Below are 15538 nucleotides of genomic sequence, written 5' to 3' on the forward strand. Positions count from 1 at the left end.
CTGACACGACAAATCTCAAACTCACAATAACGTAGAGCCACTGACACGACAAATCTCAAACTCCCGAAGACGTAGAGCCACTGACACGACAAATCTCAAACTCCTGAAAACGTAGAGCCACTGACATTCCAAATCTCAAACTCCCAATAACGTACAGCCACTGACACGACAAATCTCAAACTCCCAATAACGTAGAGCCACTGACACTCCAAATCTCAAACTCCCAAAGACGAAGAGCCACTGACACGACAAATCTCAAACTCCCGAAAACGTAGAGCCACTGACACTCCAAATCTCAAACTCCCAAAGACAAAGAGCCACTGACACTCCAAATCTCAAACTCCCAATGACGTAGAGCCACTGAAGTGTTTCCTTCATGATTTCATCAATGTTCATGCCACGAACACTGACTTCTCAAACTTCCGCTAATGCCCCACCTCCCCCTCGTACGCCATCCGTTATATATTTATATACACACATTCTTTCTCTCCCCCTCTGTCCCTCTCACTATACCCCTTGCCCATCCTCTGGGCTTCCCCCTCCCCCTTTCTTTCTCCCTGGGCCTCCTGTCCCATGATCCTTTCATATTCCTTTTGCCAATCAACTGTCCAGCTCTTGGCTCTATCCCTCCCCTCCTGTCTTCTGCTATCATTTTGGATCTCCCCCTCCCCCTCCCACTTTCAAATCTCTTACTAACTCTTCCTTCAGTTAGTCCTGACGAAGGGTCTCGGCCCGAAACGTCGACTGTATCTCTTCCTAGAGATGCTGCCTGGTCTGCTGTGTTCATCAGCAACTTTGATGTGTGTTGCTTGAAATTCCAGCATCTGCAGATTTCCTCGTGAGAACTGATGTGTGTTCTTCTGATTTCCCTGTCCTTCGCGATCAATTCACTGGTCTTGCAGAGATTGAGTGTGAAGCCGTGGTAGCAACACCACAGTCAGCTGATCTATCCTCACTCCAGTACACTGCCTCATTACCATCTGAGATTCTACTAACCATCGGCCAAGTTATCAATGGCATTTGAGCCATACCTAGCCACAGAGTAATGAGGCATGTTTTAACCAGCTACAAAACTATGTCAGGTAGCATTACTGAAACCAGCACATCCCTTCCCCGTGACTTTAACACATTCTATGCATGTTTTGAAACCAACAGCTTCCAGTGCAACTTAACATATAATCCCCATTACGGACATAAGAAACCATGGAAAGTAGAACATCCAACAGTACGTTGCAGAAAGAGGCCCTTCGGCCTATAATGTTTTGCTAAACCAATTAAATTGCCAATTAAACTAATCCCTACTGTCTCATGCTCATGTGCCTATATAAACATCTCTTCAAAGTCTCTTATATTTCCACCTCTACCACCATCCCAGCCAGTGCATTTCAGGCACCCACCATGGTATAAAAATCTGGCCCCTCACTTCCACACCACTGCCTCCTTTACCTCATCCTGCCTCTCACCATTCCCTCCTCAGCACACCCTCCACTTCCACACCACCTCATCTTTCCCCCTCTTCAGGCACCTCCTCCTCACCCCTATCTCCACACTACTGCCTCCTTTTCTTCATTCTCCCTCTCCTCCTCCTCACCCCTATCTCCACACTACTGCCTCCTTTCCTTCATTCCCCCTCTCCTCCTCCTCACCCCTATCTCCACACTGCTGCCTCCTTTTCTTCATTCTCCCTCTCCTCCTCCTCACCCCTATCTCCACACTGCTGCCTCCTTTTCTTCATTCTCCCTCTCCTCCTCACCCCTATCTCCACACTACTGCCTCCTTTTCTTCACCCTCCCTCTTCTCCTCCTCACCCCTATCTCCACACTGCTGCCTTCTTTTCTTCACCCTCCCTCTCCTCTCCTCACCCCTATCTCCACACTACTGCCTCCTTTTCTTCATTCTCCCTCTCCTCCTCACCCCTATCTCCACACTACTGCCTTTTCTTCACCCTCCCTCTTCTCCTCCTCACCCATTTCCACACTGCTGCCTCCTTTTCTTCACCCTCCCTCTCCTCCTCCTCACCCCTATCTCCACACTACTGCCTCCTTTTCTTCACCCTCCCTCTCCTCTCCTCACCCCTATCTCCACACTACTGCCTCCTTTTCTTCATTCTCCCTCTCCTCCTCACCCCTATCTCCACACTACTGCCTCCTTTTCTTCATTCTCCCTCTCCTCACCCCTATCTCCACACTACTGCCTTTTTTTCACCCTCCCTCTTCTCCTCCTCACCCATTTCCACACTGCTGCCTCCTTTTCTTCACCCTCCCTCTCTTCCTCCTCACCCCTATCTCCACACTACTGCCTCCTTTTCTTCACCCTCCCTCTCCTCTCCTCACCCCTATCTCCACACTACTGCCTCCTTTTCTTCATTCTCCCTCTCCTCCTCACCCCTATCTCCACACTACTGCCTCCTTTTCTTCACCCTCCCTCTTCTCCTCCTCACCCCATCTCCACACTGCTGCCTCCTTTTCTTCACCCTCCCTCTCCTCTCCTCACCCCTATCTCCACACTACTGCCTCCTTTTCTTCATTCTCCCTCTCCTCCTCCTCACCCCTATCTCCACACTACTGCCTCCTTTTCTTCATTCTCCCTCTCCTCCTCACCCCTATCTCCACACTACTGCCTTTTCTTCACCCTTCCTCTTCTCCTCCTCACCCTATCTCCACACTGCTGCCTCCTTTTCTTCACCCTCCCTCTCCTCTCCTCACCCCTATCTCCACACTACTGCCTCCTTTTCTTCATCCCCCCTCACCTGTTCCTCACCCCCTATTTCCACACTACTGCCTCTTTTACTTCACCCCTACTTCCACGGCACCTCCTTTTGCTCATCCTCCCCCTCCTCACTCAGCATCATGACCTCCTCCTCACAACCCCCTCCCCCGCAGCATCCACAGCACCGCCTCTCTCCCCTCGCACTCACTCGTGTCCAGAGCCACCTTCAGCATCAGCTGACATTTGTGGTTGAAGGTAAAGAGGCTTTTCTCCAACATGCTTTTCTTCTCTTTGCTACTTTTGTGTTCGGGAAATAGCCCGTAGCCATAATCGTCCTCCTGTTGCTGCTGCTGGCTTTTATCCATTGAGGTCCAGTGGAGAGAGTTCAGAGCAGGCACTCCCGGTCAGAACTGGAGGTCAGGCACAGCACTGCCATGAAAGGGGTTAGAGGTCAAACTACTCCAATAACTTTAAAAGCAGTCCAAAACTCATTACTTTATTTATTACAATAATACTATGCTAAAATTATATAGTTTATTTTAAAAGGACCGTATTTTATGATCAGAGTTTTTCGATGCGCATGCGATTGCATAAGGGCGTCGCGGATTGGTGGTCACTCCCTCGAACGTCATCCGCTTAGGCAAGATAGACCGGTTTCACGCCGACGTCATTTGCTGGGACGACGGGAAGTCGAAACTTTTTTACTCGTTTTGCTTTTCGGAAGTTTTCTTCATGGTTTACTTTTCTGCAATATCAACCGATAATCGAACCTCTGTAGATATACATGTTATACCATTCATAAATTCACATCGCAGACAAAAAGCCCAGGAAGGTTGCCTCAATTTCTATTTGCCAGTGAGCTGTTGTAGTGAAGCAGTTTTGACAGTTATCATGCGGTACACTTTTCAGCTGGAAATAACAAGTGTATAAATTCCTCCACTGCGGAAATCTGTGTTTTTTGACACTGTATTTTTCAAGCGTTTTGGAGGAAAGTTGATATACTGTACTACTGCCGCAAAACAATGATTTCAAATCTCTTGCCATTTAACACCATCATTCCCACAGTCCTGATAGATAAGCTACAGAACCTGGGCCTCTGTACCTCCCTCCCGACTTTCTAACTAGAAGACCAGAATCTGTATGGATTGGTAACAGTATCTCCTCCTCGTTGACAATCAACACTGGCGCACCTCAGGGATGTTGTGCTTAGCCCATGATCTACTCTCTTTATACTCATGACTAGGCATAGCTCAATTACTATCTATAAATTTGCTGATGATACAACCATTGCCGGCACAATCTCAGATGGAGACGAGATGGAGTGAGATATACTAGCTTGTTGAGTGCTGTTGCAGCAACAACCTTGCTCTCAGCATCAGTAAGACAAAAGAGCTGATTGTGGACTTCAGTAACGGTAAGACAAGGGGATCGGAAGTGAAGAGAGTGAGCAATTTCAAGTTCCTAGGTATCAAAATTTCTGAGGATCTAACCTGGTTCCAACATATTGATGTAGCTATAAAGAAGGCTAGACAGTGGGAATATTTCATTAGGAGTTTGAGGAGATTTGGTCTGTCACCTAAAACACTTGAAAACTTTTACAGATGTACTGTGGAGAGCATCTGAAAAGCTGTATCCCTGTCTGGTATGGGCATGGGGTGGCTACTGAACAAGAACAAAAAAAAACTACAGAGTGTCGTAAAATTAGTCAGCTCCATTTTGCGTACCAGCCTCCAAAGTATCGAAGGCATCTTCAAGGAGCTGTGCCTCAAAAAGCTGGCGTCTATTATTAAGGACTCCCCATCAACCAAGATATGCCCTGTTCTCATTGTTATCATCAGAAAGGAGGTACAGAAGCCAGAAGGCACACACTCAGTGATTCAGGAACAGCTTCTTCCCCTCTGCCATCGGATTCCTAAATGAACATTGAACCCACGGACATTACCTCACTTTAAAAAACTTTATTATTTCTGTTCATGCACTATTTTACATTTAACTATTTAATATACACATATATACTTGCTGTAATTGATTTCCTTTTTTCCTATATTATCATGTATTGCATTGTACTGCTGCAGCTACGTTAAAATATATCACAATACATGCCAATGATATTAAACCTGATTCTGATTCATTTAATTCAATAGTAATTTATCCGATTCTGTTGTTTACAAAAATGTAATGGCGATCTTCCCAATGTATCTCTGGAATTCTCTATCCCGAAGAGTAGTAGAGGCCAGCTTGTTAGATATACTTATGGTAAGGTGGAGATAGATGGAAAAAAAGATGAATATTTGAAAGATTGAAGAATTGAGGGTTATAGAGCACTGGAAGAGGAATTGAGTGGAGGCCATCATAGATTGAATCGTGGGGCAGGCTTGTGAAGGGCCACTGGACTACTTTTGCTCCTATTGTCTTGTGTTCTTGTATCACAGAAGTCAGTTTCCAAACAATTTGATTAATTCTATGTGGTAACAAGAGTTGGCTTGGAACACTTGATACTGTAACACTCAGATATCACATTGCAGACATGCATTCTCGGATGGACTGTGCATTAAGACAAGGCATTTCAGTACAGTTCTGATGCTGTACTGGATTGTGGAAAGTTGTTACAAACAGGTGGACATATGATCAGTCTACTCACTTTCATCAGCGAACGTGATGGAAGCTGTCATCAATGGTGCTATTAAGCAGCTCTCAACGCCCAGTTTGGGTTTTACTTAAACCAATTACTTCCAGACTGCATCACAAACTTGGACAAAAGTCTGAATTCCAGAGTTGAAAGAACAAGAGTGACTTCTCATGACATAAAATAGCATTTCATCAAATCTGATATCCTCAGTCATCAGCATCAAAGAGAAAACACTCCTGTGGTTGGAGTCACACCTCATGCAAAAGAAACAGTTATTGATTGTCATACGTTAATTATTCCACCCCCAAATATGATTGCAGGAATTCTTCAGAGAGAAATGTCCAACCTAATGTATCTTCAACACCTCCAAGGGCCTCCCTTCATCTTAAAGTTAAAAGTGGGGATGTTTGCACAATTTTAAACTCCATTTGCAATTCCTCAGCCACCAGAGAATATGTCCTCGATAACATAGGCTAAATACCGCTTATTTTTTAAACTCTCATAAATGAACCCCATTATTTGTTCATTTATTTGTAGCAATATTACTTCATGTGTTATGTCTGTGAGTAAAATGTACTGTGTTGTGCACCTTGGTCCAGAGGAACATTGTTTCATTTGGCCGTCTACATGTTGAATGACAATAAACTTAAATATGAAAGTGGCAAGTAACTTTCATGCAATGAACATCTCTCGCAGGGGAGAGATTAACCATCTACCTTAGACATTTAAGTTCATTACTTTAGCCAGGTTCATCAAGAACCTGCATATCACCATTGACCAGAAATGCAAATGGACCCATCACAAAAATATAGTGACCTGCAATAGTAGGTCAAAGGTTAGGTATCCTGCACTGACTGACTCGTATCGACATCCTATCTTTTAGCCCACTTACAAGGTAGAAGTGAAGATACAATACTTTCCACTCGCCAGGGTTAGTGCAGCTCCAACAGTTCTCAAGAAGATAAAACATAATCCACATCAAAACTGCTCTATCATTACCACACTGTCTCCTATGCGTATTCTCCATCGTTGCTTCACTATTGAGCACAAAACCAGGGTTAATATATTGTTGATCAAATCGTGTATATGCTCACTTGCTAGTTCAATTCATTTAAACATGGGCATTTATACTACAAAACAACAGTAGCTAGCAAGAGAGGCGAGTCTGCAGATGCTGGAATCCAGAGCAACAAACAAATGCTGGAAGAACTCAGGGCGTCAGGCAGCATCTGTGGAGAGATATGAAAATTCCATACGGTCAATTCCTGTGGACTATCTGGTCTACTGTCCATATCCCTTCACAGATGCTGTCTGACTGACTCCGTTCCTCCAGCATTGTGTTTGTAAATGGCTAGCAATGCCCAATTACTGGAAACTAGCAAGCCAAACATAAAAAAAACCTCTCCCCAATTGATATTAAATCTGTTTCTAATCCTACTGACTGGTGAAGTAGAGCTGATTGACCCTACTTCTTACAGCCTGGCGTCTCTATGTCCCACTAACAGTCAGAGTGAGGAGAGAGCAAGAAGAAACACGGTTACTAAGGACCGCCTGCAACGCTTCCGGCCATGACGTCATTTCCGGGTTACGCGATGTCATGGTGCCGGTGCCGCGCCGGGCCTGGGTTCTCTGCGCTTCGCCATGTCGGGACTCAACAAATCGGTGGAGCTGCAGTTTCAGGTTCGGCATCAGGCTGAGGAGCTGCGCGACTTCATGCGGGAGCTGGACGGCTGGGAAAAGGACATCAAAAAGAAGGACGAGGACCTCCGGCGGCAGAGCGGCGTGGTACCGGCGGCGGACCCGGTGCGGAGTGGGAGAAAGGATCACAGCGGGTGGTGTGGTGGGGGGGGTCACACGATGGGTAAGAGGGCGTGACGGGGGTGGTCACACCGGGGGTGAGGTGGCGGGACGGGACAGGGGAGGTCACATTGGGGGTGAGGGTGGATGGGAAGCGTTGTCACACCTGAGGGAGTGTGGAGGGTCCCGGCCAATGAGTGGGTTTTGGTGGGGACCACATGTGGGATTTGGGGATGGGCAGCAGGGGTCCCCGCACTTGAGGGTGTTTGGGGATGGGGAGGAGGGGTCTTGAATGCGTTTACAATTCTTCTTTAAAATGATGAAAATACTTTGAATCTGTCTACATTTCTGAAAGTTTCTGTTCAACTGGTGGAATATACTCTTTGACACACATATCTAGTTAACGTGAACAGTAGGTGGTGTGGCCATGGAGCAGTACCACATTACTTTCCCTAATGTCTGTGTGGGTTTTCCTTCTACATTCCAAAGATGTATTGCCAGGTTAATTAACAACAGCAGCACGGTAGTGTAGTGGTTAGCACAATGTTTTACAGTACCATCGACCCAGGTTCAATTCCCCCCATTGCCTGCACGTGCCTCAGTACATTCACAACATGGTAACGTAGTGGTTAGCACAACGTTTCACCATTGACCCAGGTTCAATTCCCCCCCACTGCCTGCACAAGATGGTAATGTAGTGGTTAGCACGACGTTATTACAGCTTGGGGCGTTCTGGAGCTCGAAGTTCAATTCCGGCACTGTCTGTTAGGAGTTTGTAAGTTCTCTTTGTGAACCGTGTGACTTTCCTCTGGGAGTTCCGATTTCTTCCTCCAATCCAAAGAAGTATCGGTTGGTAGGTTAGTTGGTCATTGTAAATTATTCTGTGGTTAGGCGAGGGGTAAATTGGGGATTGCTGTGTGGTGCGGCTTGAAAGGTATGTTCTGCACTATCTCAGTAAATAAATCAAATTGCCACTACTGCAGATGTGTGACAGGAAAAAGGGAAAATCACTGGTGGTTTGATGAGTATGTGAAAGAGAACTGGGAAATCAGTGGTGGAATGGGAATGATGGAAATTCTCTGAAAGCCTGCATTGATCTAATTAGAAATGAAGAAAACCTAGAGCACAACACAGGCCCTTCGGTCCTCAAAGCTATACCAAACGTGTCCTTACCTTAGGAATTATCTAGGGTTACCCATAGCCCTCTATTTTTTCTGAGCTCCATGTATTGTCCAGGAGTCTCTTAAGAGACTCTATTGTACTGCCTCCATCACCGTCGCTGGCAGCCCATTCCATGCACTCACTGCTCTGTGTAGAAAAAAATTTACCCCTGACATCTCCTCTGTACCTTCTTCCAAGCACCTTAAAACTGTGCCCTCTCGTGCTAGCTATTTCAGCCCTGGGAAAAAGCCTCTGACTATCCACCCAATCAATGCCTGTCATCATCTTATACACCTCTATCAGGTCACCTCCCATCCTCCGTCGCTCCAAGGAAAAAGGCAGAGTTCACTCAACCTATTCTCAAACGGCGTGCTCCCCAATCCAGGCAACATATTGTAAATCTTCTCTGCACCCTTTCTATAGTTTCCACATCCTTCCTGTTGTGAGGTGACCAGAACTGAGCACAGTACTCCAAATGGGGTCTGACCAGGGTCCTATATACCTGCAACATTACCTGTTGGCTCCTAAACTCAATCCCACGATTGATGAAGGCCAATGCACCGTATGCTTTCTTAACCACAGAGTCAACCTGGCTGATAAGGAAATATAGGCTGTTTTTGTTTTAGCTAAATTTTTTGTTTAAATAAATGAATATTGAACTAGTTGTGGTCAAAGTATGATAAAGTATTTTGAATGTAATAGTATATGTAATTACTTCATTGAAAATGGTCCATTATTCTTTGGATAACTTGCAGTCTTTGCCACCTATAAGAAATCGAGATTTCAAGAAAAAAACAAATAAGAAGCCTGTCTCCCAGAACAATAGGAAGAATGAAGAAAAAAAAGCAACCAGAATAAAGTCTTACGATTATAAATCTTGGGAAAAATTTGATGTGGTAAGTCTTGATTGTGTACTTGATATAATTTAGCATAATTTAAATTATTGCCTCAGATTTTCTGGCATTTTTTAAAGCTTGGTTTATTCTGTAAAGCCAAAATGATATAAAATATAAATGTAATAAGTAATTTCGATCTGTCTTTAAACCAGTCTCTTTAATTCACAGTTATAGGTTTAAAAATAAAAGGCTGAATTTCTTTCCAATTCTGAACTGTTTGGACCATAAATCATCTTTTCAGCTGTTTTGGAGTTGTTATACGTTATTGAGAATAGAGGAACTAGGAACACAATTTTCATACTACAAGTGCTTCCAGAAAGGGCAATTGAATATCAAAATGATGTCTTTTTATGTTTTATTGATTTCACTAAAGCATTTGATAAAGTGCAACATGAAAAATTATTTCAAATTCTTGCTAAACTAAACATTGACGGAAGGGACCAACAACTGCTTCAAAATTTATATTGGATCCAAATGACAGCAGTAAAAATTGATGATGATATAAACAGTTGGCCTAACATTCAAAGAGAAGTTAGACAGGGATGCGTTGCCTCACTGGATTTGTTTAATATCTATAGTGAAATGATTCTCCGAGAAATAGAAGACCCAGATGGGCTAAAAATTGGAGGTGTTAACATCAACAATATAAGACATGCAGACGATACCACTCTAGTAGCAAGTGCTGCAGAAGACCTGCAAATCTTCCTAGACAAAGTAGTACAAACAAGTGCAGAATTTGGTCTAACTGTCAACTATAAAAAAAACCAAATGTATGGTAATATCAAAACAGCAGGATACTCCCAACTGCCAATTGTACATTGGTAACCAAGAGATTGAACAAAAGACCAGCTTTAATTACCTTGGTAGCTTTATATCACAAGATGCTAGAAGTAAAGTAGAAATAAAAAGAATTGTCATTGCCAAAACCAACTTCCAAAAAATGAAACCCATTTTTACCAACAGACACATTTCTATGACAATAAGGCTTAGGCTACTAAAATGTTACATCTGGTCAATCTTGCTGTATGCTTCCGAAACATGGACGATAACACCAGAAATCCAAGAAACTTAGAAGCAACAGAAATGTGGTTTCTTAGAAGAATGATGAAAATATTATATAGAGATAGGGTAACTAATGAGACAGTACTCCAACGTGCCCATACAAAAAGATCTTTAATGAGATCATTAAAGTTGTGATAGTAGGGGATTTTAATTTTCCACATATTGATTGGGATTGCCATACTGTTAAAGGTCTAGATGGGTTAGAGTTTGTAAAATGTGTTCAGGAAAGTTTTCTAAATCAATATATAGAGGTACCAACTAGAGAGGATGCAATATTAGATCTATTGGGAAACAAGTTAGGACAGGTGACGGAAGTGTGTGTAGGGAACACTTTGGTTCCAGTGATCATAACACCATTAGTTTCAACTTGATCATGGATAAAGATAGTTCTGGTCCTCGGGTTGAGGTTCTAAACTGGAAAAAGGCCAAATTTGAAGAAATGAGAAAGGATCTAAAAAGCATGGATTGAGACAGGTTGTTCTCTGGCAAGGATGTGATCGGTAAGTGGAGGTCTTCAAAGGAGAAATTTTGAGAGTGCAGAGTTTGTATGTTCCTGTCAGGATTAAAGGCAAAGTGAGTAAGAATACGGAACCTTGGTTCTCAAAGGATACTGGAACTCTGATAAAGAAGGAAAGAGAGATGTATGACATGTATAGGAAACAGAGAGCAAATAAGGTGCTTGAGGAGCATAAAAAGTGCAAAAAAAATACTTAAGAAAGAAATCGGGAGGGCTAAAAGAAGATATGAGGTTCCTGTGGCAGTCAAGGTGAAGTATAATCCAAAGAGCTTCTACAGGTATATTAAGAGCAAAAGGATAGTAAGGGATAAAATTGGCCCTCCTGAAGATCAGAGTGGCCGGCAATGTATGGAACCAAAAGAAATGGGGGATATCTTAAATGGGTTTTTTGCGTCTGTACTTACTGAGGAAACTGGCATGGAGTCTATGGAAATAAGGCAAACAAGTAGTGAGGCCATGGAACCTATACAGATTGAGGAGGAGGAGGTGCTTGCTATCTTGAGGCAAATCAGAGTAGAGAAATCTCCAGGACCTGACAGGGTATTCCCTCGGACCTTGAAGGAGACTAGTGTTGAAATTGCAGGGACCCTGGCAGATATATTTAAAATGTCAGTACCTACGGATGAGGTGCTGGAGGATTGGAGGATAGCTCATGTTGTTCCATTGTTTAAAAAAAGCTCTAAAAGTAATCCGGGAAATTATAGGCTGCTAAGTTTGATGTCGGTAGTAGGTAAATTATTGGAAGGAGTACTGAGAGATAGGATCTACAAGTATTTGGATGGATAGGGACTTATTAGGGAGAGTCAACATGGCTTTGTGCATGGTAGATCATGTTTAAACACTCTATTAGAGTTTTTCGAGGAGGTTACCAGAAAAGTGGATGAAGGGAAGGCAGTGGATTTTGTCTACATGGACTTCAGTAAGGCCTTTGACAAGGTCCCGCATGGGAGGTTAGTTAGGAAGATTCAGTTGCTAGGTACACATGGAGAGGTGGTAAATTGGATTAGACATTTGCTCGATAGAAGAAGCCAGAGAGTGGTAGTGGAGGATTGCTTCTCTGAGTGGAGGCCTGTGACTAGTGGTGTGCCACAGGTATCAGTGCTGGGTCCATTGTTATTTGTCATCTATTTCAATGATCTGGATGATAATGTGGTAAATTGGATCAGCAAATTTACTGATGATACAAAGATTGGAGGTGTAGTAGACAGTGAGGAAGGTTTTCAAAGCTTGCAGAGGGATTTGGACCAGCTGGAAAAATGGGCCTAAAAATAGCAGATGGAGTTTAATGCAGACAAGTGTGAGGTATTGCACTTTGGAGGGACAAACCAAGGTAGAACATACAAGGTAAATGGTAGGGCACTGAGGAGTGCAGTAGAACAGAGGGATCTGGGAATACAGATTCAAAATTCCCTAAAAGTGGAGTCAGAGGTAGATAGAGTCCTAAAGAGAGCTTTTGGTACATTGGCCTTTATAGATCAAAGTATTGAGTATAAGAATTGGAATGTTATGTTGAGGTTGTTTAAGACACTGGTGAGGCCGAATTTGGAGTATTATGTACAGTTTTGGTCACCAAATTACAGGAAGGGTATTAATAAGCTTGAAAGAGTGCAGAGAAGGTTTACAAGGATGTTGCCGGGACTTGACAAACTGAGTTACAGAGAAGGGTTGAGTAGGTTAGGACTTTATTCCCTGGAACGTAGAAGAATGAGGGGAGATTTGATAGAGGTATATAAAATTATGATGGGTTTAGATAGAGTGAATGCAAGCAGGCTTTTTCCACTGAGGCTAGGGGAGGAAAAAAAAAACACAGGACATGGCTTAAGGGTGAAGGGGGAAAAGTTTAAAGGGAACATTGGGGGGGCTTCTTCACACAGAGAGTGGTGGGAGTGTGGAATGAGCTGCCAGATGAAGTGGTAAATGTGGGCTCACTTTTGACATTTAAGGAAAAACTTGGACAGATACATGGATGGGAGGTGTATGAAGGGACATGGTCCAGGTGCAGGTCAGTGGGACTAGGCAGAAAAATGGTTTAGCACAGCCAAGAAGGGCCAAAAGGTCTGTTTCTGTGCTGTAATGTTTTTTTTTTAAGGCATCCGTTAGTCTTCTGAGACCATGGATATGCGCCTGGAAAGTCTTCACTCTCCAGGGCACAGGCCTGGGCAAGGTTGTATGGAAGACCAGCAGTTGCCCATGCTGCAGGTGTTCCCTCTCCACAACACCGATGTTGTCTAAGGGAAGGGCAAGGGCCGATACAGCTTGGCACCGGTGTTGTCGCAGAGCACTGTGATTAAGTGCCTTGCTCAAGGACACAATACACTGCCTCGGCTGGGGCTCAAACTCACGACCTTCAGGTAGCTAATCGAATGCATTAACCACTTGGCCATGTGTAATGTTCTATGGTTCTATTAAATGAGAGGAAACTTAAATTCCTGGGCCATGTCATCAGAAAGGGAGAAATAGAATGCATTACATTATAATGCCTTATGCCTGCGAAACGCAGAAGAGGAAGGCAAAGAAGAAAATATATGGACAGTGTGAAAAAAACTAACAGATCTAAGTGTGTGAGATTTCATTGACGCTGCATGGGATCGTTTGATGTGGAAAGCCATGATTGCCCAAGCGTGTAACGCTCAAGACACATGAAGAAGAAGAATACGTTATAAAGGGTCTTCGTGGTTAACCTGCGGTTTGAGTTGGACTGAGAGTGTGAATGACTGATAAGTACCATCGGCTCTAAAAGCTCGAACTGTTATGCCTACTGTAAAATAACTACATGTCTGTAATGACCTGTTTTCCCATGCACTACCCCATCCAATTTTCCATCTACCAGTTATAGAGCCCCAAAAGCTTAATTCCAAGAAGCTACTGAGTTCCTTTTTACAATCACATGGTGATTACTTTTTGGTATATTCATGGGTGTTGACAGCAAGTTCCTACTGAGTGGCTTGATGGTCTGTTTAGGAGGTTGTTAATCAACTAGAATGTTGGAGTCATATGTAAAACTTTGTAAGGATAGTAGGATTGTTTCTCTTAAGGGTAATTGTTCATCAGATAGTTTTGTGACTTTGTGTGCCATTTGACATCTGCAATAAAAAGTACAGAAGTTGGTGGAAACAGCTCAGTCCGTCACAGGCAAAGCCCTCCCAATCCTTAAGCACACTTACAAGGAGCACTGCCATGAAGAAGCTGCGTCCACCATCAAGGACCCCCCCCCCACCCCCATCCTCTTGCTCCTACTATTTGACAGTAGGTGTTGGAGCCTTGGGTCCCACACCACCATGTTCAGGAACAGTTATTACCCTTCAACCATCAGGTGTGGGTAACTTACTCAACTCATCTCTGAACTGATTGCACAGCATATGGATTCACTTTCAAGGACGCAACAACTCGTAAATGAGAAAATCTGTAGATGCTGGAAATGGAAGCAATACACACAAAATGCTGGAGGAACTCAGCAGGCCAGGCAGCACCTATGGAAAATTGTACAGAGTCACTGTTTTGGGCTGGGGCCCCTCACCAGGACTGTTGCCATTTTGGGCCAAGGCCCCTCATTGTGTTCACAGTATTATGTATTTACTATTATTATTTGTACAGTTTGTCTTTTGCACACTGGTTGTTTGTCAGCCTTTGTTTATGTATCGTTTTTCATAAATTCTATTGTATTTCTTTATTTTCCTGTGTAAATGCCTAAAGGAAAATGAATGTTGTTAGTATATGTTGAGGTGAGGGCCTCCATTGGTTGGATTTGACCATGGATATTGCATCCTAGGCTACGTCTACACTACGCTGGATAATTTTGAAAATGAAGCTTTTTCTCTTCGTTTTGACCCTCCGTCCACACGAAAACGGCGTTTTCATCCCCCGAAAACGGAGATTTTCAGAAACAGTCTCCAGAGTGAATAAATCTGAAAACGCCTAATATCCATTGTAGTGTGTACGGGGTAAACGGAGAGATTTAAAAACGCTGTCATGACAACACCACAACAACAATCTTTTTCTGCTTCTGCTTGGTACTGCGCAAGCACTGCCGTACGGCTGTTATAACGCGCAGTCAGTGTGAACGGCGTGAGAGTTAAATTGTAAAGTGAGCCTTTTTGACTGTTTAAAAACACTGTCATGACGTGCTGGAACAGATGGCCGTAGCGCGGCATCTTGTTGTTTTCTTGAACGCAACCCCCCACATAACCTAACAATTTCAGAACTGACGGCAACGAGACTGAAGCCAGAAGGGTTAGAAATGTACTCACCAAATACTTTGACCCATAGCTTACTGAATAAATAAGTATACTCACTTTGCCCTGTTTTCTGTCCTTGCTTGTATGAAGGTGGTTTACCTATTTATGCAAGTACTTCTCTGACAATAGATGTGTAACAGCCTAATGTAACATTGTATGGAAATACAAGATAGCACTGATGCAGACATGTTTTGTATATTTAGCAAGGTGCTTTATTAATGCAACAGAGTTAGTCAGTTTTTCTATGATCGTCGTCAGCCGGGTCGTACTGTCCGTGAACTCCCTGTCGGTTGCCTGCATATGTTCCAGTATTTTTTTTTGGTTGTAAGTCCTCCTGCGCGAGAGCCAAGAGCAGTTCCTTTGAAGTTTTTCTACTCCGTAACTGGACAAATGCGCACCAAGTATATCGTTTCCTCTTCCCTTATTTTCTGTGTGTCCTGCGCATGCCCAGTAGGAGTTGATTCGCCCAAATATCCGTCTAATGTGGACAGAGATATTTTGAAAAACACTTAGTGTGGACGCCTGTCGTTTT

At 43.5% G+C, this 15538-nt stretch overlaps 2 protein-coding genes across 3 annotated transcripts in view; one reads left to right on the forward strand and one right to left on the reverse strand.

The window, feature by feature from the left end:
* atp23 (ATP23 metallopeptidase and ATP synthase assembly factor homolog) overlaps positions 1-3268 on the reverse strand; it is a 39144-nt gene extending 35876 nt beyond the window's left edge. Inside the window, exon 1 of one of the 2 annotated variants that reach the window (XM_063058495.1) lies at positions 2918-3268. In XM_063058495.1, the coding sequence (XP_062914565.1) occupies positions 2918-3074 (157 nt within the window). In that variant the 5' untranslated portion in view covers positions 3075-3268. The remainder of the gene's footprint in view (positions 1-2917) is intronic. The other variant, XM_063058496.1, reaches the window with a different exon arrangement.
* Positions 3269-6925: 3657 nt separating this feature from the next.
* rpap3 (RNA polymerase II associated protein 3) overlaps positions 6926-15538 on the forward strand; it is a 62438-nt gene continuing 53825 nt past the window's right edge. The window contains exons 1-2 of the mRNA XM_063058497.1: positions 6926-7141; positions 9052-9192. Of these exons, the coding sequence (XP_062914567.1) occupies positions 6980-7141; positions 9052-9192 (303 nt within the window). The 5' untranslated portion in view covers positions 6926-6979. The remainder of the gene's footprint in view (positions 7142-9051; positions 9193-15538) is intronic.

This window comes from Mobula hypostoma, chromosome 9, assembly GCF_963921235.1.
Source record: "Mobula hypostoma chromosome 9, sMobHyp1.1, whole genome shotgun sequence".
In the NCBI taxonomy this organism is placed as follows: domain Eukaryota; kingdom Metazoa; phylum Chordata; class Chondrichthyes; order Myliobatiformes; family Myliobatidae; genus Mobula; species Mobula hypostoma.